The sequence below is a fragment of the Rhinopithecus roxellana genome, chromosome 10, assembly GCF_007565055.1.
Source record: "Rhinopithecus roxellana isolate Shanxi Qingling chromosome 10, ASM756505v1, whole genome shotgun sequence".
NCBI lineage: Eukaryota > Metazoa > Chordata > Mammalia > Primates > Cercopithecidae > Rhinopithecus > Rhinopithecus roxellana.
In genome coordinates, this window is record NC_044558.1 from 54,923,085 (window position 1) to 54,935,534 (window position 12,450).

At 48.3% G+C, this 12,450-nt stretch overlaps 2 protein-coding genes across 3 annotated transcripts in view; one reads left to right on the forward strand and one right to left on the reverse strand.

The window, feature by feature from the left end:
- The window catches only part of CS (citrate synthase), a 31,628-nt gene extending 26,013 nt beyond the window's left edge, over positions 1-5,615 (forward strand). The window contains exons 7-11 of the mRNA XM_010377794.2: positions 1,084-1,283; positions 2,148-2,277; positions 2,402-2,503; positions 3,508-3,717; positions 4,049-5,615. Of these exons, the coding sequence (XP_010376096.1) occupies positions 1,084-1,283; positions 2,148-2,277; positions 2,402-2,503; positions 3,508-3,717; positions 4,049-4,219 (813 nt within the window). The 3' untranslated portion in view covers positions 4,220-5,615. The remainder of the gene's footprint in view (positions 1-1,083; positions 1,284-2,147; positions 2,278-2,401; positions 2,504-3,507; positions 3,718-4,048) is intronic.
- Positions 5,616-6,346: 731 nt separating this feature from the next.
- Positions 6,347-11,421, reverse strand: COQ10A (coenzyme Q10A). 2 transcript variants are annotated; one of them, XM_010377795.2, is made up of 5 exons: positions 11,003-11,421; positions 10,308-10,451; positions 9,005-9,197; positions 8,701-8,802; positions 6,347-7,163 (listed from the first exon to the last, which is right to left on the reverse strand). In XM_010377795.2, exons 1-5 carry the CDS (start codon positions 11,137-11,139, stop codon positions 6,996-6,998), a joined length of 744 nt encoding a protein of 247 aa, XP_010376097.2. In that variant the 5' UTR covers positions 11,140-11,421; the 3' UTR covers positions 6,347-6,995. The 2 variants fall into 2 exon arrangements, with proteins under 2 accessions (XP_010376097.2, XP_010376098.1); XM_010377796.2 differs by lacking the exon at positions 11,003-11,421 and adding an exon at positions 10,816-10,995.
- Positions 11,422-12,450: the final 1,029 nt, after the last annotated feature.

Consider the following 12,450-nt stretch of genomic DNA (forward strand, 5'->3'; position numbering starts at 1 on the left):
CCTTGGCCTCCTAAAGTGCTGGGATTACAGGCATGAGCCACCATGCCTGGCCTTTTTTTTTTTTTTTTTTTTTTTTTTTTGAGACAGTCTCGCTCTGTGGTCCAGGCTGAAGTATAGTGGCGCGATCTCGGCTCACTGCAATCTCCACCTCCCAGGTTCAAGCAATTCTCCTCCCTCAGCCTCTGGAGTAGCTGGGATTATAGGTGCCTGCCTGCACCATGCCTGGCTCATATTTTGTATTTTTAGAAGAGACAGGGTTTCACCATGTTGGCCAGGCTGGTCTTGAACTCCTGACCTTAAGTGATCTGCGAGCCTCAGGCTTCCAAAGTGCTGGCATTATAGGTGTGAGCCACCATGCCTGGCTATAAAACCTAGTGTCTTAACATAGTGAATGTAAAGTCATGGTGTAGTGAAAAAGATCATGATTAAACATATCAGAGGGCCAGGCATGGTGGCTCACACCTGTAATCCGAGCACTTTGGGAGGCCAAGGGAGGCAGATCACCTGAGTTCGGGAGTTTCTAGACTAGCCTAACCAACATGGAGAAACCCCATCTCTACTAAAACTACAAAATTAGCTGGGCGTGGTGGCACATGCCTGTAATCCCAGCTACTCGGGAGGCTGAGGCAGGAGAATCACTTGAACTTGGGAGGTGGAGGTTGCAGTGAGCTAAGATTGCACCATTGCACTCCAGCCCAGGCAACAAGAGTGAAACTCCATCTCAAAAAACCATATCAGAGTTCAAACCTGACTTGGGCATTTAACCTAATACTATGAGCCTTAGTTTGCTCATCTTTAAAATAGCAGTCATTATATACTTTGTAGTAGTAAGCATTGGGAATAATGTTTTAGTGTACATTAGATAGTATTACAAATCACTTAGTGCCTGGGTCATAATAGTTACTCAATTAAATGGTTATGATTATTCTCTACTTTCAGACATACTCAATATATAACAACCCATCATATAACTGACCATCACCCCAAATAGCCCCAATTCTTGGAGGACAGACAATATCCCTGTCTAATTCTTCTTTGCTGATAATTCCTTTTTTTTTCTCCATCTTGCTCCTCTTCTGTCAGTTGATTTATGAAGACTCTATGGATCTAATCGCAAAGCTACCTTGTATTGCAGCAAAGATCTACCGAAATCTCTACAGAGAAGGCAGCGGTATTGGGGCCATTGACTCTAATCTGGACTGGTCCCACAATTTCACCAACATGTTAGGCTATACTGATTCTCAGTTCACTGAGCTCATGCGCCTGTACCTCACCATCCACAGGTAAGCTAGACCCAGCAACCACAGCCGCTAGGAGCCTCCATTGGGAAATTTTTTTAAAAGCTCTTTTGTGTTCTCATCTTCTGAGAACAGATGATAGGCAGCAAGAAGACAGAAATGTGGTATAAAGGATGATACAAGGCAAGAAAAGGGTCTAGTAAGGAAGGTCAGGAGGCCTAAAGAAATTACCATAACTATGCTAAGAACAAGATGGTGCTTCTGGCTGGGAAAAGGTACTAGCTGCTCACATTAGATAGTCCTTCGGCTTTCCAGGAGCTCCCTCTTCGGGCCATTGCTATTACACCTAGGTTGGAGTCATGGAGCAGAGCATACAGGCATCATCAGCCAGTAACGTCTCCAGCTCTCGATGAGTGAACAAAAGCTGGTAATGAGATTAGGATGTTTTTGTTGTTGTTGTTGTTGTTTTTGAGGTGGAATCTTGCTCTGTCGCCAGGTTGGAGTGCAGTGGTGCAATCTTGGCTCACTGCAGCCTCCACCTCCAGGTTCAAGTGATTCTCCTGCCTCAGCCTCCCAAATAGCTGGGACTACAGGTGTGTGCCACGATGCCCAGCTAATTTTTGTATTTTTAGCAGAGACGGGGTTTCACCATGTTGGCCAGGATGGTCTTGATCTCTTGAACTCTTGATCCGCCCACCTCGGCTTCCCAAAGTGCTAGGATTATAGGCGTGGACCACCGCACCTGGCCAAGATTAGGATGTCTTTTACAAGAGCTTAGGTGTAACTGACTGGCTGTAGGCTGGCATGAGCCCGTAACTAGGCTAGTAAGTGGCAAATAAGAGAACAGCAAGGTTTCCATAATCTGCCCCTTCTTTCTCCCCTTGGCTCTCCCTTCTTACTTCCCCACAGTGACCATGAGGGTGGCAATGTAAGTGCCCATACCAGCCACTTGGTGGGCAGTGCCCTTTCAGACCCTTACCTGTCCTTTGCAGCAGCCATGAACGGGCTGGCAGGGCCTCTCCATGGACTGGCAAATCAGGTAAGACTGTTATTTTTTATTTTCCTGCTACATGTTTTCCTTACCCCATGCTTTGTTTCTGATCTTGGCATTGTCTCCTGGCATATGTATTAACATGCCCTTTTTTCCCAAACCTTACCCTTAGGAAGTGCTTGTCTGGCTAACACAGCTGCAGAAGGAAGTTGGCAAAGATGTGTCAGATGAGAAGTTACGAGACTATATCTGGAACACACTCAACTCGGGACGGGTAAGCAGAGATGCTTAACGACTAGGAAATAAACCAAGACCCAAGTTGTGCAATTTGGAAGAATTAAGAAGAAAAGAATGAAAGAGGTCCCTAAATTAGAGATTTTTTTTTTTTCATTTATCTACCTTGAAGAATTTAGAACAGAATTTCTAGTTGGGCACAATGGCATGCACCGGTAGTCCCACCTACTTGGGAGGCCGAGGCAAGAGGATTGCTTGAGGCCAGGAGTTCAGGTCTGAAGTGTGCTAAGATCACTCCTGTGCATAGCCACTACACTCCAGCCAGGACAACATAGCAAGACCCTGTCTCTAAAAAAAGATTTTAAATAGGTCGAGTGTGGTGGCTCACGCTTATAATCTCAGCACTTTGGGAGTCCAGGGTGGGTGAATCGCTTGGGCCCAGGAGTTTGAGACCAGCCTGAGCAACATAGACCCTTTTTTTTTTTTTTTTTTTTTTTTTTTTTTTTTTTTTTTTTTTTTTTTTTTAAGACAGAGTCTCGCTCTTGTTGTCCAGGCTAGAGTGCAGTGGTACAACCTTGGCTCACTGCAACCTCCGCCTCTCGGGTTCAAGTGATTCTCCTGCCTCACCCTCTTGTAGCTGGGATTACAAGCATGCGCCACCATGCCCAGCTAATTTTGTATTTTTAGTAGAGACAGGGTTTCTCCGAGTTGGTCAGTTGGTCAGGCTAGTCTCGAACTCCCAACCTCAGGTTATCCGCCCACCTCGGCCTCCCAAAGTGCTAGGATTACAGGTGTGAGCCACCGCACCCGGCCAGACCCCATCTTTACCAAAAAAAAAAAGCCAGGTGTGTTGGTGTGCACCTGTGGTCCCAGCTACTCTGGAGGCCGAAGTGGGAGGATTGCCTGAGCATGGGAGGTCGAGGCTGTCGTGAGATGTGATCATGCCATTGCACTTCAGCCTGGGTGACAGAGGAGTGAGATCCTGTCTCAAAAAATAAAAGAATTTCTACTGAGAATACTATCTTTTTTCACCACTCTTTATAGGTTGTTCCAGGCTATGGCCATGCAGTACTGAGGAAGACTGATCCACGATATACCTGTCAGCGAGAGTTTGCTCTGAAACACCTGCCTAATGACCCCATGTTTAAGTTGGTTGCTCAGCTATACAAGATTGTGCCCAATGTCCTCTTAGAGCAGGGTAAAGCCAAGAATCCTTGGCCCAATGTAGATGCTCACAGTGGGGTGCTGCTCCAGGTAAGTCCTCCTTTCCCTCTTTTCCCTCTAATTTGTACCAAACCCTATTGTTATCTGCCATGCACAAAGTCAGTTAACTCCTAGTCAGAGCAAGGACTTCCTTCACAGAGCGTTTTGATAAAGTTGACTATGACAGGGTTGCGGGTTGGGGATTCTGTTTTCAGAATCCCAATTGCTATACTTTCCTCAGTGTCATTTCTATTTAAGGTTGACTGGGCTAAGTCCTTGGAGAAAAACAGAAAATTGAGCTTTTAAGGTTTCTATCACCCAGGACTTGTACATGCCACTGCCTCTGCCTCTGCCTTAAACCTTTTTCTCTTCTACCTTACAGTATTATGGCATGACGGAGATGAATTACTACACGGTCCTGTTTGGGGTGTCACGAGCATTGGGTGTACTGGCACAGCTCATCTGGAGCCGAGCCTTAGGCTTCCCTCTAGAAAGGCCCAAGTCCATGAGTACAGAGGGTCTGATGAAGTTTGTGGACTCTAAGTCGGGGTAAAACTGGAGACTGGGGGAAAGTGACTACCAGAAAGTGAGGAAGCCTAAATAAAAAGTATACTTTTGTTTCAGGGGGCCTTTAAAGACATAAGATTAAATTATATCTGAGGCACTGATAATATGTTTGAGGTTAAAATATAAATTAAGACTTTAAAAGATGAAAAATGATCCCTTCTTCCCTAATCAGCTCCCTTCCCCTGCCTGGTATAAGTTGCCCATCACAGGGGTGGTCCTGGAGGATGACGAGGACTAACGCCTATGGTACAAGTAGGTTTGGCCCCCTCACTATCTCTAGAGTGAGAATCTGGCTCCTTTTTCCATGGGTCAAAGCCGGTTGCAGAGAACCTGCAGTCACTTTGGAGCTTTAGCTTCTTCTCTGCCAAGCCCTCAATAAGCCAGCAAACCAGGACTCTGCCCCTTCTGTTTCCATAGGAATCGTGTTGGATAGTCAGCTGTGCCAAGTCCCTTGGCACTCTCCCGTGCACACAAACACTTTCTAGCAAGATCTGTTGGTTAGCTGGACATGATTTGGCAATTTTTTTATACTACCAAGTGACCATAAGGGCATGGCATTTGTTGTGACTGGTACCCAATGTTTGATTTCTTTTTTAAAAAACTATCCAATTAAGGTCTGGGAGTGTTCTGTTTCCCATTACTTTAATACTCACCTCCTCCTCCCAGACTTTCTACACCTGTTGCACCTCAGGCTGAGGATGTTCTGGACCACCCCTCTTGGTCCCTGCTAGAGACCTCTCAACAGATCTGTGGGCCCAGTCATTGGGTTTTATCAGTGCTTAATGTGAACTAAGTTTTTTACTTCCATAGAATACAAGCCACTATCCTCTGACCTCCCTACCTGCCACCAACCCCCATCTTTTAACATGCTGTGGGGCATAGAACAGGGACTCAGGAATGACCAGCATGATATTTTCAGGGTCTTGTCCCTAGGGTATTAGCACCTCTTTTTGAACAGAGAATTGATTCAAGATTGGACATGGTCTCCTCTGATTATCAGGTACTGGGGCTGAGGGCATTAAAAATAGTAAACCTCCCTCCTCGTCCCCTGCCTCAAGAAAATGCCTCCTTATTTATCAACATCCTTTTCCTCCCTTTCCCTGAGAGCTCACAGTACAATGTTTGTTTTAGAAGCCCCATTTGCACAGGTTTTCAGCAACTCAGAATGCTCTACTTCCTCTTCTTTGAGAAAGGATTGAGATACACTCCTGCTGTGCCCCCATCTTTCCTCCAAACTCCTGCCTGTGTTTGTGTGGATACCCAGTCCCAGAACCACACTGTTGAGTTGGACACACTGTAAACCCCTGGGTAACTGTCAAGTCATGATGCAGACTTCAGGTTGTTCTGTATAAAATGCAAAATAAATGTTTTTATTAACAATGCTTGAGCCTACTATTAAATAAGGCCTGGAAGAATCTTTATTATGAGGTAAAGAATCTAGCTAGCAAGATCCTGAACTTAGTGGGTTATAAGTAAAGTAATCTGTATCCATTTATCTTTAGGCAGGTTTGACTTTCTTTTACCTTAACCAGAGGAAAGCCTCCCTGAGAGATTTCCAAAGGAGATTTCTGTCCTTCCTCAAGGTTAGGAAGTCCTTGATGTTTAGCCCCTAACCTTGCTAATTTTGTTTAAGGTAACATACTCAAGGGCTATAGCTGAGACTCTCAATTGCTTATGTGACTAATCCAAGAACTGGTCTAGCCCACTGAGAAAGGAACAAACTGTACCATGGACGAATGGGCTAGTACAGCTACCTCAGGACCAGAGCCACTAGAGGGCTCTGGTACTTCTTGGCGTGCCTGTTCTTTACAGCTTCCCTGAAGGAGGTCCCAAAAATAACAAGAGGTGGTCCTGAGGGCATCACATATATGGGAGGTCCGAGACCAGATGATTCTGAGATCCCTGCTGCAACTGACCTTCTGAAAAAGTCTATAAATAGGCAAGGGGGTGGGTACTAGGTCCTGGCTTGTAGAATGTGCTACTATAGTTAGCAGGGACACTGTGTCCAAGAGGCCTTCTTACACCTTCACTCCCCCAGGAAAAGAAGCCATAACTTCCTTCTACTCTATTATATCTACATTATTGCCCCAAGAAACAATATAATAAAGCCAAATTCACACTGTCACAATTTATTGAAATTTTATAAAAACTCAGGCCAAGTGGAAGAATAAAGTACAACTCAAGAGTACAAAGACAACTCCGTTTCTGTTCAGTACTTTTCTCCTTGGCACTGGTGGTAAGAAAGCCCCTTGCTCTCTAGTAGCCAAGCAGCATGGACTTATAGTCTTAAAATGAGGCTTTATGTATCTCAGGCTGGAGGCAGGTTGCCTTTTCTCCTGAGGAATCTCAGGCAGGGTAAAAGTTACTTACCAATCAGTACCTCTGTGCCAGAAGAAAAGCTCAATTTATTCAATCCTTAGAAAAGTTACTATCTTCCCCTGGTCAGACACTAAGGTGTCTTGATAAGGCCCAGAGACAACCACATAGTCCTTATTCTAATTCGTAGTGAAAAGGCTGCAGGCATATGGTGCTCCTCCGATGGGCCTGACCCTTTCCTAAGCACCTCTCATTTCCACATCCTTTGCGTTCTCTTTCCCCTAACATTTCCAGCCAGCATAGAACCCAATTTCTGGGGAATTGAGAGGAGAAACAATATTACGAACACAGACTCCTTTCAAATTGGAGCAGGAGCCAAACCAAATAAATAAGAGAATTGCGAAGGGAAGTGGGGTAGAAAGGAGGTCAGGGAGCAATCCCTTGCCTCAAGTCTGGTGCACCTCATGGAACATCAGTTCACGGGGGATGGCTGTTTCTGGACCAAACTTGGTGGCTGCCCGACGCTCAAAGGCAGCAACATTCTGTTTGACAACCTCATCAAAAAACATGGTGGCCAGCTGGGAGTGCAGCAGAGAACGAAATTCAAAGGAAATCTGGGAACGGGTAAGAAACAGTCAGAAACTTCCAGACAATGTTGGATAGTCCCTGGCCAAATGCAAGGCAGGTACTGTTCCTCAGTGCCTTTTCTCCCCCTCTCCATCTAGTTCATTGGATCCCCTTAAGAGCCCTAACTTGGAACTGAGCACAGAATACAAGTCTGACACAAGCTCAGACCTGTGGAAACTAACTGACTTGGGAAATGCTAGCTATACTTAAAAGAATAACCCTGTCAGGTCGGTGCGGTGGCTCACGCCTGTAATCCCAGCACTTTGGGAGGCCAAGTCGGACGGATCACCTGAGGCCAGGAGTTCGAGAGCAGCCTGGCCAAAATGGTGAAACCCTGTCTCTATTAAAAATACAAAAATTAGCCGGGCGCGGTGGCTCAAGCCTGTAATCCCAGCACTTTGGGAGGCCGAGACGGGCGGATCACGAGGTCAGGAGATTGAGACCATCCTGGCTAACACGGTGAAACCCCGCCTCTACTAAAAAAAAAAAAACTAGCCGGGCGTGGTGGCGGCCGCCTGTAGTCCCAGCTACTCGGAGGCTGAGGCAGGAGAACGTCGTAAACGGGAAGGCGGAGCTTGCAGTGAGCTGAGATCTGGCCCCTGCACTCCAGCCTGGGCGATAAAGCGAGACTCTGTCTCAAAAAAAAAAAAATAAGGCCGGGCGCGGTGGCTCAAGCCTGTAATCCCAGCACTTTGGGAGGCCGAGACGGGCGGATCACGAGGTCAGGAGATCGAGACCATCCTGGCTAACACAGTGAAACCCCGTCTCTACTAAAAATACAAAAACTAGCCGGGCGAGGTGGCGGGCGCCTGTAGTCCCAGCTACTCGGGAGGCTGAGGCAGGAGAATGGCGTAAACCCGGGAGGCGGAGCTTGCAGTGAGCTGAGATCCGGCCACTGCACTCCAGTCCGGGCGACAGAGCGAGACTCCGCCTCAAAAAAAAAAATAAAATAAAATAAAAAATAAAAATAAATAAATAAATAAAATTGGCCGGGCGCGGTGGCTCAAGCCTGTAATCCCAGCACTTTGGGAGGCCGAGACAGGCGGATCACGAGGTCAGGAGATCGAGACCATCCTGGCTAACCCGGTGAAACCCCGTCTCTACTAAAAAATACAAAAAACTAGCCGGGCGAGGTGGCAGGCGCCTGTAGTCCCAGCTATTCGGGAGGCTGAGGCAGGAGAATGGCGTAAACCCGGGAGGCGGAGCTTGCAGTGAGCCGAGATCTGGCCACTGCACTCCAGCCTGGGCGACAGAGCAAGACTCCGTCAAAAAAAAAAAAAAAAAAAAAAAAAAAAAATTAGTTAGGCTTGGTGGCAGGCGCCTGTAGTCCCAGCTACTTGGGAGGCTGAGGCAGTAAAATCGCTTGAACCCGGGAGGTGGAGGTTGCAGTGAGCTGAGATCACGCCATTGCACTCCAGCCTGGGCGACAGAGCATGACTCCATCTCAGATAAATAAATAACCCTGTCACAGTACCCCATCCCTTCCCCATACCCAGTCCTCTGCTACACAACCTTCTGACTCACCGAAAAGTCCACAGTGCAGGTTCGAGGATAGGCAGGAATGCCAGGGCTGAATCGCCAAATGGTCTCTAAGTGGTTGAAGAGCTTCCCATCAGTACAAACAGCCTAGAATAGGATAATCAGGTAGTTAAATAACATTACTAAGTATAGGATACAATATAAAGGAAAGCCATTTTCCTTCTTTCTGATATTAGGGAAATACTTGACACATGGAGATAAAATCATCACAAGGAAGGCCAAAATAGCACTTTAATATGAAACTGCTAAAAAGAAAAAATGTAGTCCATCCCTCTCATACTGGCCTCACCTTGACCATGTGAGGTTTGACCATGGAAACTGCAGAGGTGTAACGTTCCATGACAGGTGGAAAGCCAACCTCCAGCTGGGCCTTTAAGTGACCCTTACGGCTGGATACCACTAGAGACTTCTTACACCAGGGCACAAACTCACGATACTCCTGGACATTGGACACCACTTCATACATCTCCTGCATTGAGTACCTAGGAGAAGAAGAATCACAGGCCAAGGAGCTGCCAGCTGGGTCAGGTTCCTCCTTGCTGTAGGCCCCTAATTCATACCTTTGCCCACTAACCATGCACCTTCAGGAACTAGAGATCCCAAATAAGCCTGGATGAATAACTTCCCAAAAGCAAATGTGCAAATCCTTATGATATCGTTACCTTATATTTTGCAGTTTACAGAATGCTTTGCATTCATTATTTTGATTTTAAGAGGGACCATCTTGGGAGAACAGAGAGGCTGTCAATTTTACTGGTGATCACACAAGGATCAGATCCCAACTCTAACAATTTTTCAACAATGTGGCCTTAGGTAAATTACCTGTGTCTCCATTTTCTCACCTGATTTATAGGTTTGTTGTAAGGATTAAATGAGAAAAATCTATGTAAAATATCTAAGTCAAGCTGCTAGCATGTAGCAAGTGCTCGATAAGTTAGCTATTATGCTCAAAATATATTTAAAAGGTTATGCTGCAAATATTTACACATACTATGTACCCATAAAAAATTTTCTTAAATGGTCACCAGAAAACACCCTGTTTTTTGTTTTGTTTTGTTTTTTTTGAGACAGTCTTGCTCTGTCACCCAGGCTGGAGTGCAGTGGTACAATCTCAGCTCACTGCAACCTCTGCCTCCCAGGTTCAAGCGATTCTCCTGCCTCAGCCTCCCAAGTAGCTGGGATTACAGGCACCCACCACCGTGCCAGGCTGATTTTTATATTTTTTTTTTCAGTGGAGACAGGGTTTCACCATGTTGGCCAGGCTGGTCTCAAACTCCTGATCTCAAACAATCGGCCACCTCAGCCTCCCAAAGTGCTGGGATTACAGATGTGAGCCACCGCACCGCACCCTGTTGTCTTAAAGTATAGTCCAACCCTAGTCTCATTTCACTTAAGCACATGCACAGCAACCAAGAAGGGATAAATTAAGGTCGGGAGGCTGGCAGGGGAGGATTGAGGGTCAGTATTGTAGCTGGGGAGGGGAATGGCTAGAGATGAACCTTGCCCACTGGTGATACCCTGACATTCTTGCCTGGACATGGTTACTTGGAGGGAAAGGGGAAATGGAAGGATGCAGGGCAGAGAATGCTTACCCCATGATTCTACGCTCCGAGTAAGCCTTTCGCTTGTTGGTGAAGGGGGCAGCAAATCCCATGAAGGAACGGCTCCACGGTAAGCCAGCCTCAGCCGCCAAGATCTGGGCAGCCCGAGGCAAGAGGAGGCTGCAGGTCAGAAACCTAAGACCAAAGGAAAGAGGAGCCAACCTTACAGTTCTTTGTAATCCTCTATCATTTCTAGGTTAAGGGGAAGAATAGTGCATCCCAGACGAAGGTCGTCCAGACAAGCTTTCCCCCCAGCACCTGCTGCAGCCCGCTAGGCTCTCTCTGGCCAGGGAGTCACGAGTGCAAAAGGTCGAGGGCAGCTAAGGACAGGGCTGGGAGCGGGGTGGGGGGGGATGAGAAAAAGCGGGGTGTGTGGGAAGTGCTAGTTGCTTTTGACTGGGCCTACGCTACTGCTGAAAGCTAAGACTCTAAGGAAGCATCACTGTCCCCGGGGACCCCAGGACGCCCGCGAGGGCCAAGAAGACGGTTGGACACTCACCCCGAGAACTTCCCTTCTCGTACAACTTGCAAAAGCATTCTTCAAAGCTCTACATTAGCTCCCAGGGCATGATTGCTGCCAGTCCCCGCTGCGCCTGCATCCCAGTATAGCACCCCTCCACCGCGGAACCCCGGGGTCCGCAGCGACCCGCTGCCCTCAGCCGCGATCGCCCGCGCCTCCCTCTCACCTCATTGGTCGCGAGGGCGGCGGCAGAGGGCCTGGGGGCGGGGCCGGGCGCGTGCCCGGGCGGAGGGAGAGCCTGCAGCAGCGCTCGGCTGCTGCGCGTGTCCCAGCCGGGACCCGCCGCGAGCCCGTCCAGGCCATGCGCGCGACCCCTGCCCGGTCCTCTAAGTTCTGACACCGGCTGCGCCCTCCTCACTCCAAAGGAGGAGCAGCAAGAGGCAGCCGCTGGGCTGGTTGCGGGCCTCCGAGCGCAGGGACGACGGGAGGCGGCAGCACCTCTCGCCTTGCTCCCGTGTAGGCTGCCGGGTAGGCTAGAACTGAAGCCGGGATCGCTGCTCCCGCAGCTCTCGGTACCCTCACGTCACGCTGTTGCCATGGCTCGGGCCTGGGAGAGGAAGGAAGGAAGGGGACAACGCCGCCTGTCGGGAGATGTAGTTCATACCTCTGGCAAGAAAGGGCGCTGGGGTGTGCGTTTGAGAAGTGTAAAGATGGTTCAGGGGACTGAGGTCGCCTGTGGTCACAGGACCCGATACGTAGGCACAGAGGCGACTTCGTGGGCGTGTCTACAGCAGATATCTGTAGATCCTCTGAACGCTGCTCTTAGAGCCTTAGGTTCTCTAGGGGGCCAGAATGAATAGGATAAATGTATATATGAAAGGGAGTTTATTAAGGAGAATTGCCTCAGGATCACAAGGTAAAGTCTCACATTAGGCCGTCTGCAAGTTGAGGACCAAGGAAGGCAGTGGTGGATCAGTCCAAGTCCTAAAACCTCAAAAGCAGGGAAGCCGGCAGTGCAGCCTTCAGTCTGTGGCCAAAGCCCTGAGAGCCCCTGGCAAACCACTGGTGTAAGTCCAAGAGTCCAAAAGCTGAAGAACTTGGAGTCTGATGTTCGAGGGCAGGAAGCATCCGGCATGGGAGAAAGATGAAGGCCGGAAGAGTCAGCAAGTCAGCTTCTTCCCCCTACTTTTACATTTATTTATTTATTTATTTATTTATTTATTTATTTGAGAGGGAGTCTCGCTCTTTTGCCCAGGCTGGAGTGCAGTGGGACGATCACGGCTCACTGCAACCTCCACCTCCCAGGTTCAAGCGATCCTCGTGCCTCACCACCTACCCCCGCCTCGCCCCCGCCCCAGTACCTGGGATTACAGGCATGCGCCGCCATGCCCAGCTAATTTTTGTATTTTTAGTAGAGGTGGGGTTTCGCCATGTTGGCCAGGCTGGTCTTGAACTCCTGACCTCAGGTGATCCACCCGCCTCAACTTCCCAAAGTGCTGGGATTACAGGTGTGAGCCATCGTGCCCAGCCCTGCCTACTTTTTCTAGCGTCGCTGGCAGCGGCTTGGATAGTGCCCACCATTGAGACTGGGTCAGCTTCTTCCAGTCCACTGACTTAAATGTTAATCTCCTTTGGCAACACTGTCACAGACACCCAGGAACAACACTTTGCATC

Bases quoted from the DNA above. Each gene is read 5' to 3' on its own strand.
- COQ10A (XM_010377795.2), bottom strand. From the start codon at position 11,139: ATGGCCTGGACGGGCTCGCGGCGGGTCCCGGCTGGGACACGCGCAGCA. The intron at 10,452-11,002 runs GTGAGAGGGAGG...CTTTGGTCTTAG, and splicing joins CCGCCCTCGCGACCAATGAG to GTTTCTGACCTGCAGCCTCC. The intron at 7,164-8,700 runs GTGAGTCAGAAG...ACCCGTTCCCAG, and splicing joins CCTGCACTGTGGACTTTTCG to ATTTCCTTTGAATTTCGTTC.